We start from the raw sequence: 13,803 nt of genomic DNA on the forward strand, positions 1-13,803 counted from the left end.
AACCACGTACTATGAAGTATGAAATGATTGCTTGGTGATCGGGTGGGTGGTTGTCCGTGATAGAGTACGTGAGTACTCCGTACTGTAGGTATCAAGGCACTAAATTTTCGGTGCCAGTTCTCTTCAGGGGCCGAGGACGGACCTCATTGGCAAGTATGGGAAAAGGGGTCTAAAGGCCCTTGTCTTTCCGTTGGTTGCTATTCGACACCCCAGCGATTCAAGGCCTGGAATGCGATATTTACCGCATGACCCTATTGCGGGTGATCTTTCTCCGCATACTCATCGCTGACAGACAGGACAAGGCTTCAACTAAGAACTCATCGAGTATTGTGCATAGGGAGGTTACATTGAACATGCCAATGATTTAATGTCGTAGACTCAACAGGTTTGATGGGCGACTCACAGATTTGGTAGTGGTGTGGAAGATCACCTGCCATCCCAACGGTCCAGGCTAGCCCTAAGAAGGCCGAGAGGCTTGAGAGGGGCCCGAGGGGCCGAAGCCTGCAAACCAATACTCCGTAGGTGTGACTCCCCATGGCCCCTCGGCGCTTTGTCACCCTCGACCAAAGCCTCGAGTATGTTGAGTATCTTTTACGGGACAGATATATGTTGGATATATATCCTTAGGCAGACGGACTCTTATATGTTCCACTCGGACTGGTAATGAGTTGCTTATTTCAAGCGCAGAATCGAGGTACCAAAGACTGTCTCTCGAAATTGAAATCCTGGCATCTGTTTGTATCAGCCATCAACCGACTTGATCAAGTGTTTGACCAGTCGTGGACACCATGACATATTGGGCTCTAACTACACTTGCAAAGTTTCACTGGGGGGGTGGAAACGTCACCTATGTTCCGGTCCATGGTAACTTCGAAGTCGTTGATTTTGATCGTTGATCCCACGTGGGAAAGCTTGAGACTCGAAAGTGTCTCGTGCTTGTTGGCAACACGTATGGCACACTGCGTAGGTGACGATGTTAGGCATGAAAATCAAAGGCTCGAGCGTTTTCTAAGCTCCACCAGGGACCCCAATCACACGCCCGAGACTACAATTTTCCCTAAATAATTGTCCCTCTGGGCTCTGACCACCCTTTATTTTAATGCTTGAAGCCAACGCATAGACCAGATCTCCCTTCTGTAGCATCACAGGTCGAATTGTGCCACCATCAATCTTGGTCAATCTTAAGCCCCCCCATGAAGAACCATTGAACTCAATTTCATCTACCATCCACCGTCCATCGTCCACCGTCCACCACCCTTTTTACCTTGACACCTTGATTGTCTTCTGACACATCCCGACTGACCGCCGTCCGAGTTCCTTGATTATATCTATTATCTAGATCCCCTCTTTTGCCATTTGTTTGCCGCCCACCATGGCGGCATGATGGAACTTATCCAACGCTCCATCCCCGGTCATATCGCAGGCGAGCAGGCTCCGCCCGTCACCACCAAGTCCGACTCCCAGGGAACCATGGCGGGCTCTGCCATGCTCACCTTCTTCCAGGTAAGAACATAATCGACTCCAGAAAGAACGAAAAGAATCTAATTGCTCTTGTTCCACCATGTCAAAAGACCGTCGTCCTCCCTATGCTCATCTCCGCCGCACTCTACCTAATCATCTTCCACGCTCTACTACCACTCTACCGCCGACACCGCGCGAGGTACTCGCAATATCTACCCCTACAATCCAGCAGCTTCGCCTCTCATCTACCAGAGGCCCTGCAACCATCAACTCTGCGCGACCGAATGTCAGTCCTTTTCTTTCGCCTTTTCCTACCCTCCACCTGGGCGTTTCGGAACCGATTCGGCCGTAGGGATAGTATCATAAGTGCAGATGGAGAACTGTTTGATGAGGAATCTGGCGAGGCCATGGTCGGCTTTGATGTACAAGAGCGCAATCGCAGACGAGATGGCATGGAGCGCCAGGTCTCAGACATGAACGCCGCCGCCAGGACCGTGGCTCGCTCCCAACGGCGCGATCCTGCAGACTTGAACCCCAGGCTCAGTCGTGAGCTGGAGGAAGGCTTTAGAGACGACAGTGAGGATGAGGGTCAAGATCAGTCCCCCAATCCCACGGCACAGAGAAACACTGTTGTGACGCGCCCATGATCATCTTCCCTCCGTCAGATACACAAAATGACAAACCATTGGTTCATGCCACCTTCGCAATTACCAATACCCTCTCCCATCCATGTGTATTACCCGTCGACCCGCCCATACTTGGACGTTCCCCTCTGTTCCAAGTAGATCCTCGAGTAAAGTGCCCATCCTCCTGCATCTCAAATACCCGCCGGATCACCCTATTGGCTTTGGTCTCTCCCTTGGGCTTACGAACTGGTACCATTGACATCTACCCAACTGCATCTTCGACTACCTTCAACTTGTTTCTTGCACATTGACATAACGAATATTGCACGACTCGGTTCCTTAAGAAGACATGAATACAAAAAGATCGGGTTACAACATGCTCAGAGCTCTTTTCGCCAATCATGAAAACGGCAATTTCAACTAGTCAGTAAAAGATGGCTATATATGTACAGTGGGTCCGGGGGCCGCCAGCGCAAGGGCGGCTCAGATATCTAGGTCGCTGCCCGAGAAATACAAAAAAGAAAGATCGCATCCGACGTCCATGCCGAATACAGGTATCCAAATCATGCAACGGCAGAGGCAGCTGACTAGAATTCTGGGGGACACACCGTCAGTGCCACCGAGGTCCAGTCGGGTACGTCGCTTGACTTTTGCCTCCCCTGAGGGCTCAAAGAATAATGTTGAGCCCATGGTGTTTAGTCGCTTCCCACACCCTTTCATTCGACCAAGCTCTCGTTTATCGTAGGTTCATGTTGCTAGCTGTGCTTGGTTCAAGTCGCATAAATAATCCGCAGTGGTGCAATGTGGAATCATCGGCTTCGTCACAAAGGCATTTTTATTACATGTTTTGCAACATTGATGGTTGGATCAGTTGGCTCGGGGCCATCATGGGTTGAGAGACTGGTTGCATCACAAGCGTTGAGGGCGGGGGCATCGACATGGTGACCATGGCCGAATTTACGTCAGGCCGGTGGATTTCGTCTGGAGATGAAAGCTCATCCATGGAACCAAAGTCATTGTCCTCGTTCTCAAGCTCTTCCTCACTTGTCACCTGGATAGGTTGACCGTCTTGTTGGGATTCATGGGTACGACGGTGCCTGTGCGTGTGTCAGAACTGCATGTGGGATGTGGTCAAATCAAGATGTACTCACTGTGCAAGATTGTCGGAGCGTGAGAATGCCTTATTGCAATAAGGGCAGACATAAGGTCGTTCTTGGGTATGAGTTCGCACATGGCTACGACGTGGCAATGTTAGTGACAGACATGTAGGACTTCCGAGGGGGTCATCTGCTCACCGTTTCAAATGCTCGAGGCGCTTAAACAATCGTCCGCAGCTAGGAATTGGACATGAGTGCGACTTATATGGAACACCAAGTTCCATCATTGTCGCGCTGCGAGCTCTTCGAATAGGTCCTGGTCGGTCGAGTTTCATTGCATGATTTGCGTGCATAGACATGTGGTGCATGTCGTCGCCAGCGATGCCGGACAGGGGATCTTGGCCAGAGACCATTCCCATAGCTTGGGAAGGGTCTTCCTCCAAACTGGGTAATGGGGTAGTGTTGCGGGAATAGTCATGCAGGTGATCTCGGTGCATTGAAGATGGATAACTCCCGACGATGCCATTAGGGGAATGATCCGCCGACTCATCACCTTCAGCGATTGGGAGCACCGAGCTTGACATGGACCTTCGAAGATCGCTTGGGCGTTGTGGGTGATGGGTTTTCATTGCACCATGCGTCACTTGAGCAACAGCGTTTGCAGCAACAGCATTCATAATTGATGAAGGAATAGAAGACCGCCGTCGGCGAGCCTTGTACGTTGGAGAACCTTCAATGACTGAATAGACATTGGCAGGAGGGAACGCTCGCGGGGTGGGCGCATAGGTTGGGCCTGCAATTGAAGAAGGGGGCAATGAAGATATTGGGTTATAAGTCGGCATAGGATGCATTTCAGGGATGGCAGAATAGAGACCAGTGTCATCGTTGGCAATGTATGCAGGTTCTGTACCAACTTGGACAGCATGCTGGGGAGGCGTGATCGGTCCATACGACAGGTCGCGGGTGCTGTAATCTTCAAAATGAGACGACACGAAGGAAGGAGCGGGGGAGTATTCCATATAAGCAGGCATGGAGGCGTGGCGCATATGAGTTCGGTCGTAAGGCGCACTAGTACGATCGAATGGGTGATGGCTATAGTCTTGCTCCCGTGACAGAGCAACGCCTCCCATGGGAGTATTCACATGGTTCTGCACGGCCATGTTGGTGTACATGGAATGCGAGGGCTCCTGAGAGCGTGCCATTTGAGGTGGGACCAGCGATGGAGGAGGCATGGAATCGACCGCACGAAGGACCGGCGATGTGGACTGCGAGTATGTGGACTGGGCATGAGCGTTGGCAGTAGCAAATGACGAGGAACTGGCCTGTTGAGCCTTGGTGAGTTGCTCAAAGAGCGACTGTGAAGAATCGAATTCGAACGACAGAGCGGGCTCTGCGACTGCTTTTGTGGTTGCCTCCTGGTTCATTTTCTCGCGCTTGAGATCACGTTCGAGGGCATCGAGGAACAGACGGTCGTGCGGTACGCTGTACCAATAAAAGACTTTTTGTTTCTTCTGTGTCCTGATACAATTGTTCTTGTACAAGAAGTCAAGAAATGGGCTTTTCGGCTCCTCGAGAGAAGCATCGGTGCCGGACTTCAAGTTGCGAAGATCGGAGAAGATGCCTTCCTCAAATTTCTTTGGGTTCTTGACGGGTCGGCCAAAGGCTTGGAAGCGAAACGACAGACACCTGACAATGTCGGTGCCGGAGACGTGGAAGAGGTTGTTCCATAGGACACAGGATACATATTCACCGGTTGGCAGGAGGAATCTTCTGATCAATGAATCGGGATTCCAGTCCACAGGGGCAGAGATCAGGAAGTATTTTAGGTTGTCGACCTGCTGCAGAGCGACTTGCGCATCCTGAGGCAAGCTCTGTTGAGCCTCGTTCGAGAGCATGAAAGTCTCGGGTTTCTGAGGCTGCGCCATTGGAGCACCACTGGTAGGGTACATGGCGTCTAAAGGGAGTTGCAGTTGGCGGTGTCAGTATTGACAAAGAGACGCCGTTGCAGGCTTGCCAGAGGACGTGAGTCGGGTCAGGTACTCGTTGGTAGACAGGGAAGGTGTCTCGTCTCAGAGTCTGGATTTGTGTTGAAGTTCAGAGACGACTGCAAGGAGGGAGGGCGGTGGAGATGTATGAAAGTGGATGAGTAGCAACCGTTCACAAGTGTAGCGAATGTGTCGATGATGTAAACTGATGGATGAAAGCGAGAGACCAGCTATCGCAAGATCGGACGTCCAGACGTGGTGAAGCTCCTGTCTCGACCCAAGGCAAGCGAGCACAGGTGAAACGAAAGTGGGTAAGGAGAGAGGCTAGTCTCTGATGGAAAAAGTGCTCGAGGGGGAGAAGCCGAGGAACAAGGAAAGGAAGGTCGATAGGGAGGAGGGAGGAGGATGAGGAACTCCGCAAGGTCTGGCAACGAGGAGGTGAAACAGATAAAGTGAGAAGAGATGAGAAGAGGAGGGAGTGGGAGGGAAGATGTACAAGAGAGGAGGGTCGAGTAGAGAGGTGAGACCGGAGCCAGCGAGCGTGTGGGAGGAGAGGAGAGGGCGGGACAGGCAAAGGCCAAAGACGGTCTAGAAAGGCAGGAAAACCACCTGGGTGGTTAGGGTGCCAGGGACGTTAGTAGGAAGCGCAGTGATTCGACGGGCATTTAGCAGAGGGGAAAGGGTGAAAAGATTATGTGGGCACTGGGCATCAGGGTTGATTAATCGACTTTGGTCGTTATTAGAGAGTTGGTGGCTTCGGGGCTTCTGGACAGTTGGGATTTAGCCATGTCCAGTCACCCAGCCGGCCAGTACGAGTATGTAGTACGGCTATGGGGAGGTCCACCAGACGCGGGCATCTGGGCAGTGGACAACCAGTTAACAGACTGTCGACAGTGGACAGTTGACAGTGGACACCCTTCCACAGGCGATAGCCCAAGAAAACAAGACCAGTATGGATTGTCCACCCCATGCCAGACGCGAGCACACCCATGAAAAGAAGGCGACTCCCAGTCTTAAACTGGTCAGAGTCACAACTGCCAACATCCCCGTGGTCGTCTGTCGATACCCACATCTGCCCAGGGTCGCCAACCTACAGTACCACTCTATTTCTTTCTTCTCAGTCAGGTAGGTACTAGGTACGCGGACGAGCATCAATCCCCAGCCAACTGACTAGGGGAACAACGGTGATAGCCGACGACTAGGGCGCTACTTTTTGTCTCCAGTTTGTCCACCACGGTTCACGGGTAGGAGAGGGGCCATTGATGGACTTTGGTATTTCGGTCTCTAACCTGAGGACCAGGGTGTTGTGTTACGAGACTACCACACTGCCTACTAACCTAGAAAACTAGAAAAACTTGAAAACTAGAAGATTATACATGTCGTGTCGGCTCGCTGTTGTTGCTCCGTCTTGACTTGTTTGTGTCACAAAGTTTTTTAGGCGTTGGTTGTCATCACCCAATGATTCTGGAGTTGATGCACATTCAACTCGCCATTCGACCTACACAAGCTTGGGGAGGCCTTGCATGGCGCGCTGAAGATGTGCCAGTGGAACCATGCAACCGCTCATAGCCGCTTGCCTGTTAGAGCCTTGGGGGGCCATGATGCTCTGTGTACGAATAAAGTCTGAGAGAGCATGAGGCCTGAGGGGATCTTCCCTACGACTGTTGGAGTTAGCGGTTAATTAGGCTCCCGGGCCCGCGCATCTCTGTCCCACTGCAGTCTGTGCCTGGGACCCACTGAGCACTCCACAGCCATCTGAGCATCTGGAGCGGGCAGCTTGCAAGGTGTGATCCCGTCTTGTTTACCCTGCAATATGGACAATCACACGCCAGTCCGCATTCTTGAGAGCCAAGCTGGGACTCGAGTCGGACTCATCCAAGGCCGTAAGACCGCACTGTAGGCTATATCAGGACATCTGGCACTACATAATGCAGTAGTCTATGTGTACGAGGTATTTGTGGCCACTTGGAAAATGGCCTTTAATGATCCTCCTCCATCGGCTCCACGGGGCTCTGCGCCAGCTTTGTTTCGCTTCCACGACTCGCTATTGGCAGTATTCTTGAATAGGCATGAAGCTCACCTTGGCCGATAGCCTTCCGAAATGGAGGAACCACTTTGTAGGCTGGCTTCATCGATTTTGCAAGCGTCCTTGGTATGTGCTGGATCCTCCTCCCGAAAGACAGGTTGTTGTTGACAGGTCGCTTGACACATGACAATAACCAAAGTCCCCGACAGCCATTGACCATACACCAAGCCCCAAGCATTCAAATTATTACCAACGCGTGACTCGATGGCGAATGTGGATTCGAGGTTGCTATTTTGATCGTTTGGATCATGACGCAGGGTATGCTGGCTCGAGGTCAGCGTGTCGCTGAGCGGCAGAAGGCGAAGTCATGCCTTCCCTTGGACGGGGACGATGGGGGAGCATGATTGTGGTGTGGCAGCATTGATGAAACGAGTGGCTGAGGATGATTGTCAAGATGGACGAATGGAGGGAGCTGGTTGGAGATGGCGGCGTGGGCGGTTGACTTTGACACACAATGCACGCTTCTGTTAGTCCGCCAGGGCCCGCCTAGGCGCCAACCCTATAACCAGTGGCACCAGTGCCACCTTTACTTTTAGCCTCCAGAGCTGTGGGGTCTCGCGCCGAGAGGCGCTGAAAGCTCTAGGCTTATGGCACTTGAGGCAGTCCCCAGGGCGCCCCTCGCCCGTTGTCGCCCCCTCCCTGATTTCCAAACAGTTCTCAAACAGGCGCCGCATGTGCCTCGTTCGTTTCATCCTGGCCACTTGGACCACCCCATTTGACGTTATGTTGGTCAAGGCTACTCGACACCTTTCCCCATTTCTTGATTTATCTACACATATTTGATAATCACCATACCTTTGCGAGCGTTGGGGAAGGCCCTTGGTCGTATCCGTACATGAGGGAGAAATAGCGGAAGTTGGACCAGGTGGGCTCCCGAAGAAATCTTGAGAGGTCTCAACATGGGTTTAACCCCTTTCTTTCGCGTACACGTGCAGAGCCCAGCTTCGATTTGCGGCACTTTGACTTTGTGACAGCATTTCTCCCAGTCACCCAGTCACCACTTGCAGGGCAGTTCCTTGACCAAGGCCATGTTGAACAAGAGTCAATGACGTTGATATATGGATTATGGCTATCTGATTGTTTTGTCTGGTTTGCCACCAATATTAACGATGCCGTCCTTCTTCAGCCGTGATTATTCGTAGGCAGCTCCTGCCACAGCCCAGGTGCTACACGTGACTGTTGTGATTGGACTTTCTTTTCTTCGGAAATCTGCAGGCTTGGAATCAATTTACCGAGTTCGCTCGGACAAGCGAAGAACCTCGCAAATTCAACCCCATGATTCACTTTCGCCCAGCATCCTCCTCTCGGTTTGCAGTCTGCGTTATCTTCAATCTTTGTGTACAAATTACCTGTTGTGCAAAGCGCATCCACTGCCCCAACGCCGTGTACGCCGTTCTCCACGCTCTTTAACCAACCTGGGTTTCGAGTGTCATCAACACTGTCTTCCCCGAGACTGGCGTCCTCGCTACACCTCCAGGTCTCACATACTGGCTAATAGTTTTGATTAGTGAAAGTAGTGAAAGTACCACGAAAATACAGCTGTCGACTTTCCGATCACAGCGACTAAGCGGACCAGTCAGCTGCCAACAGGCTCCCCATCCCAAATCTGCATCCACGCGCCACATCTCACCGTGACTCAGATGCCGCTACGTTTCAGATTAATCTTTCGTTCCTCCCCACATTGGTCAGAACAAGGTGTGTCTCCGATGCCTAGACTTGTCAGCTTCATGTCCTTCCTCTTCTCCCGCCTGACTATTCTCCGGACACTGCATGATTGGACTTGCTGCACATGAGGGCCCAGCAACTGCACATCATTCCTGCAGAGGCATTCGATTTCGTTTGTCCAACAATCATGCGAAAAGACCGCTTCCTATGGATTTCTCTGGAAGGGATGTTGGTCAGAGGCATTGAGAGCCTTCCACAACAAAATCTTTTCGGCGCCTATCGAGGACCTTGCCTTGTCCGCGCAGGACTCGTGAAACACAACAGCATCTGGAGTGTTGTTCATGTTGACTTGTTCGTCAAGTGGCGCAATCGCTTCGGACGAGGTCAACCCTTGCAAATCTCCGACATGGTCAACACTCCTTTTCCCCTCCAGAGACTGGGTCTCCTCTCTTGTCACAGTGACCTGAAAGTAGTTCTCATTCCACTTCAATTGCCCTTCTGAGGTCCCCTGCCCATCCTCGTTGACCTCACTCATCACGGAAACTGCCAAATCCGGTCGATTTGAAACACTTGACCGAGCAGACGTTGCGTTCGCCAATCATCCACTTGTCTTCCCTCGATCGTGCCAGCCTAGACCTGGACCGAGCACGCCGTAGCCTCGAGCCTGAAGCAGTGGTGCAACATCAAACAAACTTCTGCTCGCAAACTGCCAAGCCGACCAGCTCGTGGCGAGGATGGATGTTTCACACCTGCCCAATTAAGCTGCCCAGTCTCCGAACATAGGTTTCTGACAAAAGCTGTCTACGCGCACTGGGTGTAAACTGCACAGTACGGAGGATGCAGTCGAGGAGTATCCATGCTCGTTCTTCCAGGGCGAACCACGAGAAGAGCAAAATTTGCGGCCCGGGATGTAGTATGCCCTCAGTCCAGTACTCTTCATCCCCGCTACGTCCACGTCTTCGTGAGTGCTTGGAGCCATCCCCGCCCGATTACAAGTATCCTGGTTGGATTCGAGACACGTCCCCTCGGTGACCAGCTTTTCCTTGGCCGATCTGCGCATGATGGCCTAGATCATCATGATTGTGATGACGACGGGTGCAAAGAGTTCTTCTATCGGCCGGCCTTCCGCCGCCGAGAACCAGGCCCCTGTATGTCGAGTAAATCGCGTTTGCTGAGCTGTAAAGTGCCGCCTCGGAACTTGCCAACAGCTGGAACGTCGACTGCCCGCTCTCGACGACTGGCCGATTTCGTCTTCCCGGCAGCCTTCTCCAGGATGATCCCGTTCTCTTTGGCATCCTTCCTTCGCATAGCTTCCTTCGAGGCGGCTTTAGCTACTATGCCCCTGCGATGCGATGCTGGCATCCTTTGTTGATGAAACAGAGAGTCCTTAGAGCCCAAGGTCTGCATCCGCATGTCGATGGCTTTGTGCCTGTGCGACCCGGGATCTGCTGAAGATTTTGCCTTTTCGAGAAGATGTGATTCTTTGAGGAGTCGTTGAAGGTCAAGATCGTGTTTGAGGTTGAGTGCTTCAGACTGCTCCTCTTCCTCATCCTTGCCCTCCGCCTTGTGGGCCCGGGGCATTTTTCTCGAAGCCTGCTCGGCTCCTTTGGGTGGTTTCGACGTCTAGAAATAACATTCAATAAGTGCCGCAATGATATCGCAAGCAAAAGCACGACTCACCATAAATGACTTGTATTGTTGCCGTTCATCTTCTCGGCGATCGGAGGTTCTTGGAGCAGTTTTGTGTTCGACAACCTGAATGGCCGTGACGTTCGCCGCCCCGTCTTCGGACAGGCCTTCCCAATCAGATTCAATTTCATCAGATACTTCATTTTCTTCTTCGTCCGAATCGTGACTTAAGGGCTTCAATTTCTCACCCTCCGGCAGTGGCTCAAATGCGGATTCAAAGTAGCGGCGAAAGACGTCTTGGTTGTTGTCAGAGCCGTCCGGAGAAACCGGCTGACCTTGTTCTAGTGACGATTCGTTCTGACGGCGAGCCACTGCCACATCCCTCTTCCGCTTGCCCAGCATTTCGTCGTCAAAGCATTTGTGAGTGAGGGCCGCCTAGTACTTGTCTTGCTATCCCTATAAAATTAGAGTATTAATGTAGGGCTTGAGATGGTCGTGCGACTGATTCAAACTAGAATTGTTATTTTCAGGAATTCGAGGTCGCAACAAACCAAGGTTTGATGCCAAGATTTGATAACCCAAGCCTCTAGTGTCAGAGCAATATTTTTGTTAATGCTCCAATGTAATGTCTCGTGATTTCTCTAGTCCATATGTCTTTCAATGCGTTCATGAGGTGCAAAAAATGACGTCTGGCAATAAAACATGTGATGTCAGACAAATGAATGTTCAACAACGCAACGAGTCGAAATTCAATAAACCGCACCGAACTGTCTCTCATCTGTAAACTCGAGCATTGAAAAGCACAATACGTTGACTGCATAGACATAACCTACATTACGACAACATGACTCGCTTTCGGCCTTGCATCGATTTGCATGCCGGTCAGGTCAAGCAGATTGTCGGTGGCACACTCAGCACGACCGAGTCAGAACTAAAAACAAATTATATATCCAAGCATCCGTCCGAGTACTTTGCTAAACTATACCGAGATGCCAACTTGCTAGGAGCACATGTGATCATGCTTGGTCCTGGAAATGATGTCGCTGCTAGAGAAGCTCTGAGAACATGGCCGGGAGGTCTGCAGATCGGTGGTGGCATCACAGATTCTAATGCCAAAGAGTGGATCGAAGCTGGAGCTGAAAAAGTGAGCATTTAAAACCCCCAAGTGATCCATATACTGTACGAGATATCTCGTCTAAGATGGCGCAAGCAGTAGGTCATTATCACATCATTCCTTTTTCCAAATGGTAAATTCTCCTTGGAGCGACTCGAATCCGTGCTCTCGGCGTTGAACAATGACAAGAGTAAACTGGTCATTGATCTGAGCTGTCGGCGGAAAGGTGACACTTGGTTCGTGGCAATGAACAAATGGCAAACGCTCACCGAGATGGAGATCACCAAAGGTATCTATCTACCTGGGCTATCCTTTCAGGTTGGCGAAAATCTACTGACCAAGAATTCTAGACAACATCAAGTTTCTCGAACCCTACTGTTCGGAATTCCTCATCCATGCCGCCGACAATGAAGGTCTCCAGCAAGGCATCGACACGGATCTAGTGGCCAGACTTGCCGAATGGTGTAGTACCCCGGTCACATATGCAGGTGGTGCACGGACAGTAGCAGACCTTGATCTTGTCAATGAATCGAGTCATGGAAAGATTGACCTGACTATTGGAAGTGCTCTCGATGTCTTTGGCGGCTCTGGCGCCAAGTTTGAAGACTGTGTCCAATGGAACCAAGACCACGCCAAACAAATATGACCATGCACACCTTTGTGGGCGAACCCGCGATATGACAAGCCACTGACAGCACTGGAGCGCTTCCTTTGTTCCAAGAAGTTTCTCGAGACATTATGGCTATTGTTCTTCAGACACCTCTGATATCACCATGTCCCTGATTCGTCTGATCGACAGATCCTCAACAACGTCAAGCGGCTTTCAACTGCGCTTTCGGCCCTTTCCGTCTTTGTCGCCCTTCTCGAACCACTCCCCCTTTCTCCGCTTTCCGCATCGATGCCAATGAGCGATCTGGGACTGACCGCTCATACCAAGCAATGACGTGTTGATCGAAATCTGTATGGACTGTGTCGTCCCATGGACTCGGCGGCGAGTTTTTACCGTCACAGACACTGCGCCGGTAGCCTAGCTTGACTTCCCACGTCTTTCCTTGGACATCTGCGACTGACGATCTTCTTTGGGCACGGGTGATGACTCCGGGTTTGGGATTGGGTGGCTGCAACCTTCTTATCAACTCGATATCATTGTCCAAATCTTGAACAAACTCTCCCCTCTCGTGGATGTATCGGACCCTTGCCCAACGACACCACTCTGCTACGGCCCAAAGTTCTTGTGACATTGACTGTCGTCTCTGTGACATTACTTTTCCTGCACGCCGCGCGTCGGCCAGGAAATGGTCCCAACTGGTCCAAGGATCATAAGAACCGTCAGGGAGGCGCAGAGCTTGGGTAGGATATGGTGGCGCAAGTTTCTGGAGGTCACTGCTACTGGATCTGTGGGTCAGAACTGTCGCAGCTGAATTGTTTCGGATAGACATCATTTCTATGACGATCTTGGTTACGGTAGTCTGGAACACCGGCATTGATCAGCAATTTGTCAGATGGACTTGAACAGCAACCAACAGAGACTTACCGAGTTTAGATCGTATGCAAATTTCTCTAACATAAAGTCCTGATGGAACTCGACAGTCTGAGGTAATTCGGCCAATCGAACAACCTTTCGAGTCCCGGCAGAGTCCATCACAATGCATCCCCTAAGAGGGATTTGCTGATCTGGGATGTTGATAATGACCTCGGTATCTTCGTCAATTTGATATGGAAAGGGCGGGCGGACTTGATGAAGACCAGATCGCAAGGATGATTCTGGAAGGGGAAAGTGAGTCATTGTTAGGATTGGACTGACCGTGAACGCTGGGAATAATCGGAACTGGGGACTGCTGGGACGTGTGATCCACGCGTCGACAGCAGGTGCATGCGATATCGATGGAATGGTAGACGCAGTAGATGATAGTAAGGAGATAGGATTAACATGATCAAAATTTGTCGCGTCCCTGTCACGGATTATGAACACAAGAACATTCTGCCTGAGTTCACTGTTAAATTTTATGATACTGCAGCACCCATCTTGTCACTGCCTTCTACCTCCGTCGTTGTTTTGGACCAGGAAATTTTGTCACCCAAAAGACTGTCACCCAAAAGACTGTCACCCAAAAGACTGTCACCCAAAAGACTGTCACCC

General features: G+C 51.1%; 4 protein-coding genes across 4 annotated transcripts; 2 read left to right on the plus strand and 2 right to left on the minus strand.

The window, feature by feature from the left end:
- The first annotated feature begins 1,120 nt into the window (after positions 1-1,120).
- Positions 1,121-2,281, plus strand: PV10_05705 (uncharacterized protein). Its single transcript, XM_016370410.1, has 2 exons — positions 1,121-1,503; positions 1,572-2,281. Exons 1-2 carry the CDS (start codon positions 1,381-1,383, stop codon positions 2,106-2,108), a joined length of 660 nt encoding a protein of 219 aa, XP_016222703.1. The 5' UTR covers positions 1,121-1,380; the 3' UTR covers positions 2,109-2,281.
- Positions 2,282-2,443: 162 nt separating this feature from the next.
- On the minus strand, positions 2,444-5,687 carry PV10_05706 (uncharacterized protein). Its single transcript, XM_016370411.1, has 3 exons — positions 3,383-5,687; positions 3,239-3,322; positions 2,444-3,184 (listed from the first exon to the last, which is right to left on the minus strand). Exons 1-3 carry the CDS (start codon positions 5,131-5,133, stop codon positions 2,926-2,928), a joined length of 2,094 nt encoding a protein of 697 aa, XP_016222704.1. The 5' UTR covers positions 5,134-5,687; the 3' UTR covers positions 2,444-2,925.
- Positions 5,688-10,030: 4,343 nt separating this feature from the next.
- PV10_05707 (uncharacterized protein) lies at positions 10,031-10,951 on the minus strand (the record flags this gene model as incomplete). The annotated part of the gene is made up of 2 exons (XM_016370412.1): positions 10,031-10,543; positions 10,601-10,951. 2 exons carry the CDS (start codon positions 10,949-10,951, stop codon positions 10,031-10,033), a joined length of 864 nt encoding a protein of 287 aa, XP_016222705.1.
- Positions 10,952-11,336: 385 nt separating this feature from the next.
- Positions 11,337-12,309, plus strand: PV10_05708 (1-(5-phosphoribosyl)-5-[(5-phosphoribosylamino)methylideneamino] imidazole-4-carboxamide isomerase; the record flags this gene model as incomplete). The annotated part of the gene is made up of 3 exons (XM_016370413.1): positions 11,337-11,693; positions 11,766-11,952; positions 12,014-12,309. Exons 1-3 carry the CDS (start codon positions 11,394-11,396, stop codon positions 12,307-12,309), a joined length of 783 nt encoding a protein of 260 aa, XP_016222706.1. The 5' UTR covers positions 11,337-11,393.
- Positions 12,310-13,803: the final 1,494 nt, after the last annotated feature.

This window comes from Exophiala mesophila, assembly GCF_000836275.1.
Source record: "Exophiala mesophila strain CBS 40295 unplaced genomic scaffold supercont1.4, whole genome shotgun sequence".
In the NCBI taxonomy this organism is placed as follows: Eukaryota; Fungi; Ascomycota; class Eurotiomycetes; order Chaetothyriales; family Herpotrichiellaceae; genus Exophiala; species Exophiala mesophila.